The sequence below is a fragment of the Schizosaccharomyces pombe genome, assembly GCF_000002945.2.
Source record: "Schizosaccharomyces pombe strain 972h- genome assembly, chromosome: I".
Lineage (NCBI taxonomy): Eukaryota > Fungi > Ascomycota > Schizosaccharomycetes > Schizosaccharomycetales > Schizosaccharomycetaceae > Schizosaccharomyces > Schizosaccharomyces pombe.
In genome coordinates, this window is record NC_003424.3 from 1,190,954 (window position 1) to 1,206,088 (window position 15,135).

General features: G+C 35.8%; 5 protein-coding genes, 12 long non-coding RNA genes and 5 other non-coding genes across 22 annotated transcripts; 16 read left to right on the top strand and 6 right to left on the bottom strand.

The window, feature by feature from the left end:
• Positions 1-111: 111 nt before the first annotated feature.
• On the bottom strand, positions 112-1,050 carry SPOM_SPNCRNA.2525. The gene has a single exon (NR_191893.1). It is a non-coding gene; the product is annotated as a non-coding RNA (long non-coding RNA).
• Positions 154-1,323, top strand: SPOM_SPNCRNA.721. The gene has a single exon (NR_151092.1). It is a non-coding gene; the product is annotated as a non-coding RNA, possible alternative UTR (long non-coding RNA).
• A 224-nt stretch (positions 1,324-1,547) lies between these two features.
• On the top strand, positions 1,548-2,803 carry pud1 (pseudouridine-5'-phosphatase Pud1). The gene is made up of 6 exons (NM_001018645.4): positions 1,548-1,639; positions 1,709-1,751; positions 1,826-1,888; positions 1,963-2,057; positions 2,109-2,192; positions 2,244-2,803. Exons 1-6 carry the CDS (start codon positions 1,592-1,594, stop codon positions 2,658-2,660), a joined length of 750 nt encoding a protein of 249 aa, NP_593248.2. The 5' UTR covers positions 1,548-1,591; the 3' UTR covers positions 2,661-2,803.
• Positions 1,749-4,192, bottom strand: ryh1 (Rab family GTPase Ryh1). Its single transcript, NM_001018646.3, has 4 exons — positions 3,961-4,192; positions 3,758-3,917; positions 3,567-3,678; positions 1,749-3,454 (listed from the first exon to the last, which is right to left on the bottom strand). Exons 1-4 carry the CDS (start codon positions 4,081-4,083, stop codon positions 3,244-3,246), a joined length of 606 nt encoding a protein of 201 aa, NP_593249.1. The 5' UTR covers positions 4,084-4,192; the 3' UTR covers positions 1,749-3,243.
• SPOM_SPNCRNA.2526 lies at positions 3,012-3,223 on the top strand. The gene has a single exon (NR_191894.1). It is a non-coding gene; the product is annotated as a non-coding RNA (long non-coding RNA).
• Positions 3,370-3,680, top strand: SPOM_SPNCRNA.2527. Its single transcript, NR_191895.1, has one exon. It is a non-coding gene; the product is annotated as a non-coding RNA (long non-coding RNA).
• SPOM_SPNCRNA.2528 lies at positions 3,848-4,063 on the top strand. Its single transcript, NR_191896.1, has one exon. It is a non-coding gene; the product is annotated as a non-coding RNA (long non-coding RNA).
• A 295-nt stretch (positions 4,193-4,487) lies between the features above and the next one.
• Positions 4,488-4,820, top strand: SPOM_SPNCRNA.2529. The gene has a single exon (NR_191897.1). It is a non-coding gene; the product is annotated as a non-coding RNA, antisense to tRNA (long non-coding RNA).
• scn2 lies at positions 4,639-4,710 on the bottom strand. Its single transcript has one exon. It is a non-coding gene; the product is annotated as a tRNA-Ala (tRNA).
• A 928-nt stretch (positions 4,821-5,748) lies between the features above and the next one.
• On the top strand, positions 5,749-7,331 carry SPOM_SPAC4C5.03 (multispanning membrane protein, CTNS/PQ domain protein). Its single transcript, NM_001018647.3, has one exon. It carries the CDS (start codon positions 6,042-6,044, stop codon positions 6,948-6,950), a length of 909 nt encoding a protein of 302 aa, NP_593250.1. The 5' UTR covers positions 5,749-6,041; the 3' UTR covers positions 6,951-7,331.
• Positions 6,110-8,959, bottom strand: SPOM_SPNCRNA.722. Its single transcript, NR_151093.1, has one exon. It is a non-coding gene; the product is annotated as a non-coding RNA (long non-coding RNA).
• rad31 (SUMO activating enzyme E1-type Rad31) lies at positions 7,438-8,780 on the top strand. The gene is made up of 5 exons (NM_001018648.3): positions 7,438-7,588; positions 7,639-8,067; positions 8,121-8,266; positions 8,345-8,444; positions 8,501-8,780. Exons 1-5 carry the CDS (start codon positions 7,506-7,508, stop codon positions 8,664-8,666), a joined length of 924 nt encoding a protein of 307 aa, NP_593251.1. The 5' UTR covers positions 7,438-7,505; the 3' UTR covers positions 8,667-8,780.
• A 96-nt stretch (positions 8,960-9,055) lies between the features above and the next one.
• Positions 9,056-9,923, top strand: SPOM_SPNCRNA.723. Its single transcript, NR_151094.1, has one exon. It is a non-coding gene; the product is annotated as a snoRNA primary transcript (small nucleolar RNA).
• Positions 9,215-9,300, top strand: snR41. Its single transcript, NR_197115.1, has one exon. It is a non-coding gene; the product is annotated as a small nucleolar RNA snR41 (small nucleolar RNA).
• On the top strand, positions 9,441-9,548 carry snR70. Its single transcript, NR_197116.1, has one exon. It is a non-coding gene; the product is annotated as a small nucleolar RNA snR70 (small nucleolar RNA).
• Positions 9,693-9,776, top strand: snR51b. The gene has a single exon (NR_197117.1). It is a non-coding gene; the product is annotated as a small nucleolar RNA snR51b (small nucleolar RNA).
• SPOM_SPNCRNA.2530 lies at positions 9,734-9,933 on the bottom strand. The gene has a single exon (NR_191898.1). It is a non-coding gene; the product is annotated as a non-coding RNA (long non-coding RNA).
• A 29-nt stretch (positions 9,934-9,962) lies between these two features.
• Positions 9,963-15,068, bottom strand: sir1 (sulfite reductase beta subunit Sir1). Its single transcript, NM_001018649.3, has one exon. It carries the CDS (start codon positions 14,543-14,545, stop codon positions 10,124-10,126), a length of 4,422 nt encoding a protein of 1,473 aa, NP_593252.1. The 5' UTR covers positions 14,546-15,068; the 3' UTR covers positions 9,963-10,123.
• On the top strand, positions 10,125-10,405 carry SPOM_SPNCRNA.2531. Its single transcript, NR_191899.1, has one exon. It is a non-coding gene; the product is annotated as a non-coding RNA (long non-coding RNA).
• On the top strand, positions 11,231-11,615 carry SPOM_SPNCRNA.2532. Its single transcript, NR_191900.1, has one exon. It is a non-coding gene; the product is annotated as a non-coding RNA (long non-coding RNA).
• On the top strand, positions 12,659-12,871 carry SPOM_SPNCRNA.2533. Its single transcript, NR_191901.1, has one exon. It is a non-coding gene; the product is annotated as a non-coding RNA (long non-coding RNA).
• Positions 13,161-13,502, top strand: SPOM_SPNCRNA.2534. Its single transcript, NR_191902.1, has one exon. It is a non-coding gene; the product is annotated as a non-coding RNA (long non-coding RNA).
• Positions 15,069-15,135: the final 67 nt, after the last annotated feature.

The window sequence follows — 15,135 nt, forward strand, 5'->3', positions numbered from 1 at the left end:
AATAAAGAGAAAATAAAGAAAATAGATAATAAAAAATATGAAAACAGTTTAACTAAAAATATAGACAGTAGTCTTATGATACTTTATAGAATCTTGTGATATTTTTTTGTATTTACCCTTTTTTTTATTTACACTTGGCTTCTTTCAACAATCCACTCGTTTCAACTGCTTTGCTCGACGCACTCATTACAAAATCCTACAAATTCCCATGTAACCGGAGCCGCATGAGGAGACTTTCAAAAATGTTTTATCTTTGTTTTCTGTCCTCACGGCAATCTGCATTTGTTATTTATTGCTGTGTTAAATATCCATATTTTTCGTCATCCGGCAAAGATCCTCCAACTCGCCTAACAGTGAGGTACTTGTGACCTTGGTTAAAACAAACTTTGACTGTTTTTCTACACTCGGTCCAACAATTTCACATTATAGTTGACACGATTCTACGACATGGCTAACGTGCGTCGCTATTGTACTTGTAAATTTTGTCTGACCAGCTCTTCTTTTCAAAATACATGGCCAAAATGGGTTCCAATAGCTAACTGATTAGTCACCATTTTATGAACAGAATCCAAGTGGCTTTATCAGAAACGCTTTAAAAACCAAAGAGAGTAATTAAAACAAAAAAAATTCAACATAGCATACTTCATGAGGGAGAATGGCTGGTCATTGAGACTTTTCCTTTTCCCTCAACTTCTGTTTATACAATGTTTTAGTATGAGATTCCTGGGCGAATCATTGCCTGCTTGATTCGAGAATAATGCGTGAGCTGTTCGCTATGTTCAATTCTGTTATACATCGCAATATGTCAAATGTTTTATTTCTCTATTCACTGTACATAAATGATACAGGATAGGTTCATCATTGCTTATAGTCAGCTGGATATTATTCATTGATATATAATGAGAGCCTAACAGAACCAGTATTATTCAATTTGGAAATGAACGATCTCAGTGTCAAAATATTCATCACCTTCATAGAAAAATATCCCAAAACAATCGCTAACTTACACTACCTGGGTACCGCGATATAGATAAGTAAATTACAAGGAAAATTCACCACAGCTTAAGGCATCATTAAAACCGGATTACAATTTCATGGTTAATATAAACGCTTAATTCTCTTTCAGTAGTGCGGTTGAATTCTCACTAAAACAGATTAACGAACTCTTCAATATTGCTCCCAATCATCCGACACACGGATTTACTCTAATCTACGATTGTTGATTACTTATTGCAGTTTGCACAGTTTTGGGATTTAGCTATTTTTCATTCTGCCTAATTATCACGCCTTACTGTATCGACGTTTCTTTGTTGATCTTTAACAACTGTCCTTATTTTTTGGTTTTTCGCGGATTTTTTTAATTAGATATACAGTTAACACTTCATTTGTCGGTGTCTTTGTTTTCTTTAATTGTATTTGTATATTTAATTGTTAATTCTTGTTTTGGAAGATTTTATACTTTTTTATTGGTTATACAGCAATATACTTTTTTGAAACTTGATTTTTTGGATATCCCGGAAGTTTTTTTTCTGCTTTTTTTTTTCTTTGGTTTTGTTAGGTCGTAGAAGCTTCACTATCTTTTTACCTAGAAATGGCTGCTAAACACGTAAAATACATGGCTTGTCTATTCGATATGGATGTATGTTTATTTTTCACACCACATTACCTCTTATGAAAGCTTTTGCATTAACAATCACTCTTTTTACAGGGTCTACTTGTCGACAGTGAAACTATTTATACAAAGACGACCAGTATGTAAATAATATATCTGTGCTTATATTTAGCACAAAACTACAATGTTTTCTAATCTTTATTTTTTTTATAGATCTTATATTGGACAGGTATGGCAAGGATCCTCTTCCTATTTCTGTTAAGGCTCAAATGATGGGTATGTTATATAAAGCTAGCGAAGAGATATTTTAAAATGCTTTCAAAATTGCAGGTCTAACTTGCGATACGTAGGGAGACCGGGTTCCGCAGCTGCCAAGGTTGTTATAGATTGGTCCAACATTCCTATGACTCCTCAACAATTCGTTGATGAACAACAGGTTATTCGGGTACGTACTTATACGCTACATTTATTTCCATTTCAACTAACTTTCTGAAAGGCAAAGTTTTGGTCGTCTTTGAAGCCTATGCCTGGGGCTGAATCTTTGATTAATAACCTCTCCAATCATGGAATTGATATCGGGGTATGTACTCATCCCTACGCTATAATAAAAGTGTGCTAACAGCATCACCAGCTTGCTACTTCCTCTAATACCGCAAATTATAATATGAAGACAGCCCATCTTAAACATATTTTTGAGAAATTTGGTAAAAATGTTATTACAGGTGATAATCCTAGTATTGCACCTGGTCGTGGCAAACCTTTTCCAGACATTTGGCTGAAGGTGTTGAATTTAATAAATGAAAGTAGGAAGCAGCGAGGTTTGAAGGCACTTACACCAAGCCAATGCATTGCCTTTGAAGACAGTATTCCCGGTGTCAAAAGTGCAAAGGCTGCAGGAATGCATGTCATTTGGGTTCCAGATGCTGCCATCAAAAACTTGGTAGGGGATCAGCTGAATGAGATTGTTGATTCTCAATGTGAGACGTTACCGAGTCTTTCAGAGTTTGATATAAACAAATATCTTAACATAAATTCAAAGCAGGCCTAGAGGTTATATCCGCTAACTTTTTTTTGGTTCATTCAATTTTTTTTGGCAAAAAACCTCATATCTTTTAATAAAATTAAAAAATTGAAGTATAAATAAAGTTCTACTGTTTCAATGAAAACCTTGAACTGACTCACATAGCATAAATAACTTATGAGTAAAGGGAAAAAGCGAAATCTAAAAAAAAAAAAATAATAACATTTCTCTGAATTCCAAAATCATACATTGTAATTTTTTTCCTTCTTTGCAAATGCCCTTGAAAAGTCAAGAAGCACCGCAGGGATTAAACGAAAGAGACTTATTCAGAAATTCAACTTCTCACTTTTGTAAAGCATATATCATAGAGACAGGATTAAAATAAAAAAGGACTAAAACAAGTAAAAAAAGAAGGAAAAGGAAACAGGTATAAAAGGAATCGCGATTCTTTAAAGGTGCAAAAGATTTAGGGGCTATAAGAAGATATATATATACTCACAGTATACTTTTTGAGGGTCAAATGACATTAAAAACCGCTGATTGCGGCCTGAAGCGAAAAAAAATAATTCACGAAACAGTTAGAGTACACTGACATGTTCAATGAGATACACTAGCAATTGCAGCTGCTTTCATTCTCGTTAGGCTGAATGCTAACGTCAATCATTTGAGTGCTTTGTGTTTCCACATTCTCCATGCCTGGTAACATTTGTGCAATTTTCCTAAACAACAGTTTTACATTGTGACCCGCTTTAGCACTAGTTTCCATGTGCATTATTTTTAATTCTTTTGCCTTTTTTTCTCCTTCTTCTTGAGTCACTTGCCTAAACCACCGTTAGCATAAGAACCATCAAAAACCAAAATATAGCTTTGGAATTATGAATGAAGAGATGTCGCATTGTAAATGCTGAATCTCTGTTAGCTGGAGTGTCATACCTTTTATCAGCCAAGTCCGTTTTATTACCAACGAGAACAATTATAACGTCGTCTCCCCGCTCAGCACGAACATCTTCAATCCATTTCTCAGTATTTACAAAAGAGTTATGGTCTATAAGTAGTTAGCAGATATTCGAAAATAAAGTCTGAGTAAAAATATATGGCAAAATTACTGTGCCACTATTACTTACTAGTGATATCGTAAACAATAATAGCAACAGAAGAATCCCTAATATACGAAGGAATTAAAGAACGGAAACGTTCTTGACCAGCAGTATCCCATAGTTGAAGACGAACCGTTCGATCTTCCAAATACATAGTCTTGCTTAGAAAGTCTATACCAATAGTAGCCTTGGACCCTGTTAGTAAAGAAGTTTTAATTATAGTTACTTACTTGATAAGTATTATCAAACTGATCGTACATAAATCGTGTAATTAACGATGTTTTGCCAACTGACTGCTCACCGAGAAAAACCAACTTAAATTTACGCAAAGAAAACGAGTAATTTTCTGACATTATGACAAAAAGTTTTGACTTCTAAATATACACAGACAAAAGTAATTTAGATACAGACGGAATTGCTTATTGATGATCAAAAAGCACCGTACTTAATAGTGGTAGTAGTGAGTAAAGACTATCGTGCTACAGTGAGATCCCGCCGCATATCCTTAATATACTTTCGCTTGTTTTACTTTTCATTCGCTTTTACGAAGTTTAATCTCGGTAAAGTAATTCTATAACAAACAACTTTTTCGCTGAAAAAGAAATCATGAACTCTCACCGTTCTTAAATTACTAAGCATTCCTAAAGATGGGTTCTTTTTCTTTGAGTTGTTGATAGTGATAGGTTTTTGGGTGTTAAAAAACATACAGCTGTAACAACAGTTTGTTTACTACTCATAGTTTTATACACAACATTTCAAGGAATGACAACTGGGATAAAAACGCGCCACATCGCATGGGAAGGAGGAGTCATCGAGATTTGATTATCATTAAACTATATAATACAAGAAATCTCTCGATTGGAATGGCCTAATTTTTGCTGAGAGTAGCTAAGTTTACAAAAAAATATTGGACACGCTGGGGATTGAACCCAGGACGACTCGCATGCAAAGCGAGCATGCTACCACTGCATCACATGCCCAAACATTGAAGGCTTCAGCATATTAGTAAAGTATAAGGTAATTTTTTTGTTTAGTAGCTGATGAAAGAAGGAAAATGGAAAGTAGTTAAACCATAGAACAAGCTTGAAATTCAACATAATGGCTTTATTCCATTTGAAATTTTATTAGAATGTTTCATAATCTACGCATCCTGTCTGCTACCAAGTTCAAGATTGGCAGACTGCACCAAACTGTTCGAAAAATGTATGTTTGTTAACTTGAATAAAACTAGCTGTTAAACGAGTCAGATTTAAGCAAAATATAAGCTTTACAGGAAAATATACTCGAGTTAATTTAGCAAACTCGGTCATTTCATTAATGATACAATTAGCTACGGAACAGCCAAGTCAAATTTTATACTTAATGTCAACAATAACAGGTTAGTTAGTGGGTTTTAATTTAATAATTTTCGAAATCAATAAAAGAGTAAATAGTATGGCTTTTCAAGCTTAGATTCTTTTAAAAATAAATTTTTTTTTTATTTGTATCCTTATTGCAATATGACGAAAAGTTCAAGAAAGATAAGAGAATTAAAAACTAAGTTATTTCATAATTATTAGCTGCTGTTTGGAATAAAAAATCTCGGAATTTAATGATAAGATGAAAAAGAATTTAAAAAGTAAATATGTAGTTATATATCCTATAAAAAATTTGGTTCAAACGATTAATTTAGATTATTTAGAATCTTTAAAAAGATAATGGGGTTAAAAACAAAAGAACTTGATTTTAGATTCAATTTAGAAATTTTTTTGTAAAGTGTCTTGATGTATTTCAATTTTTAGATGTGTAGCGCCATTTCATTTCACTCATGTTTTTAAAAGAGAAAAAAATTTACCTAGTTTATTAAGATATACAATTCATTCAGTTCCTTTTATCTTCTTCTATAATTCATTGTTTATTTACTTATTTATTTTCTCCAATGTCAAATTTATAGCACTTTAAATATCGCAAAATTTCAATATTATACGTTACAGCTCACAACTTTGTGTCTAAGCCCTCCGACTAATGTAGCTTACACTGCCTCTCCTTTCCCCATTTTCGACAAAATTAAATGAAAAATCCAATTTTTTGGCGATTCTTCCTTTTACTTATTTATTAAACACCAATTATTTCAAAAGGAAATTTTAAATTGTCTTTCCTTAGTGACGCTTGTTCAATAAGCCCCAAAGTTAGCAACCTTTACTTCATCGTACCATTATTGGCAGCCCAGGCATCGTTTATTTATATATTTTTATACAAAGCATTAGAAATTAACTTCGTATTGCATTTCTTTATTACGATTTTATTATAGGAGACGAAGTACGTATGAACGATGGAGTTTAGCACGAGCAGTTTCATTTTTGATGATGATACACCACCGAAGTGCCCTTTGGCAACAAAAGCTAGCTTTATCTTTTCAGTGTATATTATCATAGGCCTCATCATTTCTTACCTGTTACAAATCTTTCGCATTGTTCGTCTCGGAAGTTCGCAAGGCTTAAGTTTTTCTTACCTTATTTTGGGTTACATAGGTGTTCTTAATGCGTTCTCAAATGTCATTGCTCTACAAATTAGCCCTTTAACTGAATGCTGTCAAAATTACTATTCCAAAAAGCAATGCTTTGCTAACACAACCGGTTTAATTCAAGTGGGTTCTCAGGTACTTATTATGGGTTGTGTTCTTATGGCTTTCTGGATGTTTCTCCCTCGACCTATTCACTTTGTTGCAGCAGATGACGAAAATGGTTTACCAATCCCTGAGCCTTTAAGTGTAACGAAAAGTCGTAAATGGCGAAAAGCATCTTATGGGCTACTTGGTGTATTTACTTGGGGATTGTTTATCATCTGTCTATCCGCAACCGTCCTTAGTTCGAACTTTGCTTGGGCAGCATTCCTTGGATTTAGCGCTTCATTCTGCGCGGTCGTTCAGTATGTTCCTCAAATCATAAAAACTATACGCCATCAAAGCCATGGTGCCCTTAGTATCCCAATGATGATGATGCAAACTCCGGGTGGATTTTTGATCGGATATTTACTATCCAGGTTGCCCGGTACTAATTGGACTACGTACATGATGTATATTGTCAGCGCATGCCTTCAAGGATTGTTATTAATGCTTTGCATGTTTTATTTGCACAAAGAAAAAAGTAGAAGAAAGAGGGAGGAATTGCAGGCCACTTTACAGGAAGAAGAAAGTCAGCGAGCTGTACGAATTTTGGAAGCCGAAACTGGTCCCGAATAATAACATTTTCTTTATGTTTTCACGTCCCTTATCTATTTGTTTACCGAAAAAATTCCTAATATTTGTTTCATTCAGTTAGTAAGGTTTACTCTTCAAAAATTTTTTCCGCACATTAGAATTGGATTGCGTGATGTTATACGTTTTGCTTTTAAATCCATGAACCACTGGTATTTATTTTATTTTTTCCCACTTGATGAATTTCAGCACTCTTAGTCAGATTCTAGTATTCCCTTTCCCACATTGCTATAGATTTGCTTATTTGTTACTTAATCTAATCTGTTTATTTTATGTAGAATAACATTGAAAACGCTGTTTCGCTTCTCAATTACCAAGAATATGGTGTGAATTAATGCCTCTACCAAACATCCTTGACTTGGCCATAAGTCTCTATATAATGTATCAGTAATGAACTCGTTTGTTATTTAATTTCCATATTAAACACTGTTAGACGATTAGCTAAATCTGCCTTTTCGATATTTACTACCTTACCCCAACTTATATCTGATTCACGATAGACATAGCTGTATTCAGTCCACTAACCCCTAAGAAGAGGACATGGGGAATCACAATATTAATGCTGAAGAAATAGCTTTATACGATAGACAGATTAGGCTCTGGGGCTTTAATGCTCAACAAGCGTAAGTTGGCTGAATTTACGCATGATAGCTGGGTTCTGACAAAATTATAGACTAAAGCAATCCCGCGTCCTATTAATAACTGCTTCTCCATTAGCGAATGAAATAGCGAAAAACCTGGTATTATCTGGAATAGGAAAACTTTGTGTATTAGATTCAATGACTGTTTATGAAAAGGATGTCGAGGAGCAATTTTTTATAGAAGCTTCAGACATTGGCCAGCTCCGCGCTAATGTCTTCAAGAAAAAGTTACATGAATTAAACCCTTTAGTAGAAATTGATACAGATACGTCTCTGATATCTGAAATTGACGAAGGAAAAATCTCAAAGTTCAGCATGGTTATTGCGACGCAACTTGATTATGAAGAGTTCTGCCGAATAAACGAATTAACCCGAATTTGTAATGCCAGTTTCTACGCAACTAGCTGTTTTGGTCTTTATGGGTTCGCTTTTTGTGATTTGATTAACCACAATTTTGCAATGTAAGTCTTGTCTAAGTGATCTTCAATTTCAACACCTTTGCTTACATTTTTAGTGATCGAGTCGTTGATAATACTAAAGTAGAAGAGGATATGTTTATTGTTCAAAAACCCATGAAGGAAGCCTTTCAAAGCATATTGGGCGAAACACTAAAACCCAGGTTAGCAAAAAAGATTCCTACATTATATCCAGCGATGTTATGTAAGTCATTAACTGAGTTCAATAAGGTTAAATATGATGAAGTTGGTAAATTTTTACAGTTGCTAATTGTTAATTTAGCTTTATTAAAAAGTAAAAAATCAGATCCTGACTCGATTCGACAAGTTTGCATCGAGCAAAAGCTGAACGAGAAAACAGTACTAAATGGAGAATTTTTATCGTAAGTAAACGGAATTACTTTGACTACTTGATCACTTTTTTACTAATTTTATTTAGAAAATTTTCTTCCAATATCAGCTTTCAATGGACTCCGGTTATGTCCGTTGTTGGCGGGGTTGTTTCACAAGATGCATTGAATTCAATTAGCAAGAAGCAGTTCCCCATTGATAATTTCTGGATTTTTGATGCCGAATCAGGCCTTGCTCCAATTTATCGTTTGTAACACCACCTATGCCCAGATATTCTATACCGCAAGGGTATTCTGTTATTTAGCATCATTCTATGAAAAAAATTTGGAGAATTTGTCTTTTGCGAAATTAAAAAAAATAAACCGCCCTTATCATGTTATTAATTGATACAATTATTTACAATAGTATTGCAAATAAAATTAAGTCTTATATTCAGCAATATCACTTACTTTATCCTATATTTATTATATCTATAACAGCTTTTTATCCTAAAATTGTCAAACGCTTCCTTTACTTCGAATGAAAAGACTAAGATACTCGACTGCCATTAAAAAAATAATAGTGAGACTTAAGCGATTTTATGGCAGAAATGTTGAATTCGTTAAAGACAGCAGTCACAATTTTGTATACTCAACTCTTAAATTGCAACCTCAGCTTCCTTGTATATATGGTTTGTAATTATGGTTACTTGTTAATAACAATCAAAGTTATTTAATTTAAAGATTGCTAATGTTCTTAAAATAGCTTATACAGGTAAGCATAATTTAAAAACAGAAGTTCCTGTAGCTTTACTACTAACAATCATTGTGATGATAAAACGACGAAAACAGCTGAATTCCTCATGTTGAATTCGTTATATTATTTTTTAAGTTTCAGCCTTGTCTGATCATGATTTTTTTTACTTCTTTTTTCTTTATTTTTTTGTTATTTTTTCTGACGTTTTTAGAGTTGAATCCTAATTTTTTAAAAAGTTGTATTTTAATATATTTCCCATAAGGTAAGTTAAAAATTTTAGGTTGCTTTTCAAGTTTAAGGATGATACCTAAGACGCAACGGGCGGACTAAATGGGTTACTACAATGCTTCAACTGTACAATGAAGTTGTAACTCACATGTTGTTATCGTGTCTTACTGAAATACTTGATTAGCATTAAATTTTGTCTTTTTTTTTTTTGTTTGTATCTAAAGTATTAACTAAGATTTTAGATTTTACATAGTTACTATTGTGCTACATTTTTGGTTCAGTAAATCTCAAATAGACCGTTTTAATAGATAGCAACTTGCCATGATGAGCCATTTTATATTTTGTATTCACACTGTCTGAATTTCTTGAAGATATACTGAAACTCTGAGCAAAGCCTGATTATTCATTCGTTTCTTACATTTGGTAGTCAACAATATTGTTATATTCCTTCTCATAGTTAATACGTCTATTTAAATCCAAGTATGCTACTAAGAAAATCCTGGATATAGTAACATAAGATCAAGTCGATACCATAATTTATAATTTGATACAAAGAAATATGATTTAAAGTACTTTGAATCTAAATATAAGAAGTTGATAACATATACAATTTTTATAGATATCGTATGACAAATCACTATGTTAACCTATTAATCTAAAACCAACAATCATTGCGATACTAAAACAGACTCATTTTGACAATTATAATAGTCAACATCTAACCACCAACCTTGACTAAAATAGACGTCTAAAACGCTTCAGGTGATACCCCTTCATGAACAGCACCATTAGCTCCTCCATTTTCAACAGCTGTAATGATACCTGCACGAATAACCCAATCACCAAAGTGTTCACCATCTTCACGCTCCAAGGCGTAACGCTTGATAAGCGGACGCAACAAATTGAGGATTTCTTTTTCTTGAACGGAAGAGCGATATAGCTTGTTTAATCTCTGACCGTAAAATCCTCCACCAAGCATTAGATTGTAAGTATTTGGTGCCTTACCGACACACGCAATTTCAGCAACCCATGGACGAGAGCATCCATTTGGACAACCAGTCATACGCATAACAATACTATCTTTCTGAAGACCAGCTTCGTAAACAATTTCTTCTACTTTCGTAATCAACTTGGGAAGATAACGTTCACTTTCAGCCATGGCTAAACCACAAGTAGGGAGAGCAACGCAGGCTGCAGAAGAAAGACGTAAGCCAGAGAATGCATTATTATCAAGTTTATATTTGGCCATATGCTCATTAATCCAACCGAGCTCATTTTCAGCAACATTAAATAAGATGACATGCTGGTTGGCAGTCAAACGGAATTCAGCCTCAGATTTTTCAGTATATAGACGTTCTGCGAGTTCACGCAAACCGGTCTTAAACTGTAAAATACCATTGTTCTCAATACGACCGTTTTCAACAAATATAGAACGCCAGTATTTGTTTTTCTCTGTCTTGTGCCAGCCTTCGAAGTCATCGTGGTTTTTAATGAATTGGGGATGATCACGTGCCTCTTCAAATTTGTAACCCAAAACCTCCTCGACCTTCTCGACGAAGGTAGAAACACCAAGAGTATCAACGGTATACTTAAGACGAGCGTGCTTACGATTTTCACGATCACCGTTATCACGCTGGACAATCAAAATAGCTTTAACCACCTCCATAATCTTATCAGTTAGAACATAGCCAACAACTGTAGCCAAACGAGGATATGTTTTCTTGTTGTTATGGGTTGTGCCCATACCACCACCAATACCAACATTGAAACCTAGGACTTTGTCATTTTCAATGATGGCGATTAAAGCAACATCATTGGTATAAACATCGACATCATTGTAAGGGGGAGCAGCCACACCAACCTTGAATTTTCTGGGCAGATATGTAGGACCATATAAAGGCTCGACATCCTGAACGGCCTCACCGGCAACCTTTCTCTTTTCGACAGTTTCGGGGTCCTCGATCCAAATTTCATGATAAGAGGATGTAGTAGGAAGCAATTCATTACTGATTTGCTTAGATACAGCAAACAGTTGATCGTGAATTGTTTCATTGTTGGGAGTCGACGAACAAGTGACATTACGAGCAACATCACCACAAGCACCAAGAGTAGTAAGGAAAACTTTAACGATGTTACGAATGGTATTACGCAAATTCTTCTTCAAAACACCATGCCATTGGAACGTTTGACGAGTCGTAATCTTAAGGGTGTGATTACCCCATTTCGTAGAAATATCATCCATAGCAATCCATTGTTCTGGTGTACAGACACCAGCAGGCATTCTGGCGCGAATCATGAAACCATAAGCAGGTTCCAAACCTTGTTTTTTACGCTCATCACGAATGTCACGATCATCTTGCATATAAATACCATGGAATTTGGTAAGTTGACAGTCACTTTCGGCCAAAGCACCAGTACTTTCATCGGCCAATCCTTCAAAAATGGTACCACGCAAAAAGTTCGAAGCTTGTTTAATGTCTTCATTAGTGATAGGCTTAGGTTCATCAATATCAATTTCGACATTGTCCAATCCAAGAGCTTTCCAAAGCTCAGGCTCCCAAAGGTTATATGCTGTTTCCCATCCATCTGGATCCTGGTCATTACCAAGTCCTAAGGTTACCAATGGAGCAGCACCCAATTCAACAAAGCGAGCATCTAATTGCTTACCTGGGCGGTTATAATAAATTTTATCTTCCTTACGAGGCCAATATTCATAATCGCCAAAACCAAATACACCATACTTCAATTCGCTCAAGTTAAGATCTGCACCTTTGATTGCTTCCCAAAACTCACGTCCATTTTGAGGAAACTCACCTTGACCAGCTGTACTAACCAAGACTACGACATTCTTCTCATTGCCTAACTCCTCGATAGGGAAATCATCCATGGCCATAATCTTACACTTGGATCCTCTTGCAGAAGCCCGGTTTTGAAGTCTCTTCGCAACGTTTTCAGCTGTACCTCCGTCTGAAGCGAAAAGAATGGTAAGAGGAGGACCAGACAAACCTTCAATTAATTTGTTGAGAGCATTGCGTGAGTCAACGTTTTGTTGATGACGGACTTCCGCACCAAATGATTGAGTAAGAGTACGAGCTAAACTTGGCACACGAAGCGTTAGTTGAGTCAAGTAGTTATCCCTTTCCAAAAAGGTCTTGAGCTCTCGGCGAATACGTTCGGAATCAAGTTTGAAATCTGAATATTCTCCGTCCTCTAAAGCAGGAGTCCATCTATACAAAGGCCAATAACCGATGTCAACGGCTTTCTTGGTTTCCTGTAACACAGTAATGGCATCATCGTCAGCACTGTGATAGGGAAGGTATGCCAAAACAACCGAGGGGCCCTTAAATTTATCTGCTTCTAAAAGTGCCGAGATTAGTTGGGTGTATGAACTATACAACGCAGTAGAGGCGACATATGCATTGCCAAAGTTCATGGCATACAATCCAATATCCTTCTTTCTGGAAGAGGATCGGACGGCTTCACGAGTAGAGTAAGGCTGGGTGTCAACAATCAATAAATTGACGTTCTTTTCCAAGCAAAGTACTTGATGAAGAGCAGAATTACCCAAGTCATATGCCCAAGCATCGGAACCGATAATCCAATGTGAAACGTTGGTAAAAAATTCAGATCGATCTAAAAGTGATTTGATAGGAGCAGATGAATCCTTCTTAAGTTCAGAGATGACCAACTCAGGGTCAACAGGAGACTCCAGGTTATCAACGGAAACAATCCAATTCGAAAGAACTTCTAATGATTCAGAAGAGACAGAAGAATTCTTTTCTTTCAATAAAGTAGCAACCTCATCACAGAAAGCGCGACGCTGATTTTCATACTCTAAAACCGAACCCAAAGCAAACTGAGGAGATATGATGAGACGAGATGGAATGTTTTGTTTCGTAGCTGATGAAGCGGGATCGTTAACAATGTTAAGACGAGACTTAAAGACTCTATGAAGAAGTTTATGATAAGCTTCCTCAATAGACGGAGGTGTAGGAACAAACACTTGAGAAACACCATCGGTAAAATCGCAAACGAGAGATGGCTTTAAAGCGCCTGAAAGATTATCACGAACAGCTTTAATAATCTCTGTGGCTTGCTCTGAAGAACTCAATCCGTATCTTACGGCAAACAGCTCAATTGAAGATCCGGAAGCGACGAAAGAAGATAAAACGTCAAGGTAAAGCGGATCCCATTTACGAGGAAGACTGGTAATGGGTTCCAAAACAGTCAAGCGCTTAGTAGAAGTAGGAAGCACTTCTTGCAATTTAGAGGGCAACCAAGGGCGAAGGACTCTTACAATAGCAACTGCCACAGAGGAAGTAACGGCAGCCTTGGCTAATTCAGAAGCAGCGCTTCCGAAAACTAACAAGACATCAGTAGCGTCATCGGAACCAGAGTATTCAAAAGGCTTGATAGACAATGATTCAAGGTATTCAGAAGTAGCGGCATCACGTTCTGGCTGATCAAACTTGGGAGGGACAAAAGCTTCCTTGATATTGCCTTCTTTTTCAGAATCCTCCTGTTTCTCTTCAATAGGAATGTGGGCAACTCTAGCGTGTTGAGCATCCTCTTTGGAAGGTAGTGTCTCGATGTTCTCCAACGCAGCGGTCGTGTCGTAAACTGGAGAATAGAAATGTAAAACGCCTGTGTTCAATTTCAATGCTAAGCGATGAGCCAAAGAAGCTGTCTCCAAGGTATCTTCCAAAGCAGCCTCCGAAGAATCACCAGGGCGATTGCCCGAAAAGAGAATAACGAAACCGGTGTCACGCACAGAAGCAAAATCAAATGCCTCTGTAGACTCTATGGCAACGTGCGCTACAAGAGGCTCATGAGCCAACTTATAAAGATGAGGAGTAGCGAAAAAGAGTGCATCAGCAGAAGCAACTACAGATGTGATTTGTTTAGGTTGAGTAGAAGCCACTTCTTCTTCAGCCAAAATAGCATCCGCAATGTGAGCAAAGGGATCAGCGTGAGATTTTAAAGGAAGAACGTGTGGAACCTTGCCGGAAACATTTAACGTTTCAAATTTTTTTAAATCTTTTAAGGATTCTGTTAAAGCACCATTTAAAATCGAATTGTTAGGATGAACCACGTACAACGCATCTGAGCAACGGAAAGCGATGCGTGAGACAGCCTCCTGAGAATTATTGATACTAGCCTTTACACTCATGACTATTTCTTATGACAAGTATTTGAATATGAATTCTCTTCCTTGTCGTACTTTTTTTCCTTCAAAAAAACCAAACAAAACAAATAGAAAGAAGAGTAAAAAGCCCGACCCTATATAATATGCAATAAAAAATATACCAAAATCTTAAAACACCAAAGCCTTGCTACTACACTCAAAGAGTTGTCAAAACTTATTTTTAAAAACGACGAACCGAACGAAAGCGTTTAATATAACACTCGGTTTAAGTTAGACTCAAAAGTAGAAAACAAAGCTGATGAGAGATGGAAGAGAAAAAAAAAATGGTTAAACTTAATTAACGTTCTCTTCAGATTATCCCTCAACGACTGCAAACTTTCAACTATTTTCTAAGAATGAAAATTGTGCGACCTCCTTGAAACTCTTCGTAGGAAGAAGTCAATATGTTTAAAAATCTTTTTTTTTTCACGTGTATTCAGTGCGAAAATCGATACTGAAACAGCAATTTCCAAAATTCCTTGAAAAATTCGTTTAAAAGGTTGGTGGTGGTTTTTTGAAAACAACTCCGTGCCTACTCAATGTATATACAGTCCTACTTCAAGCGTATCGGTGTT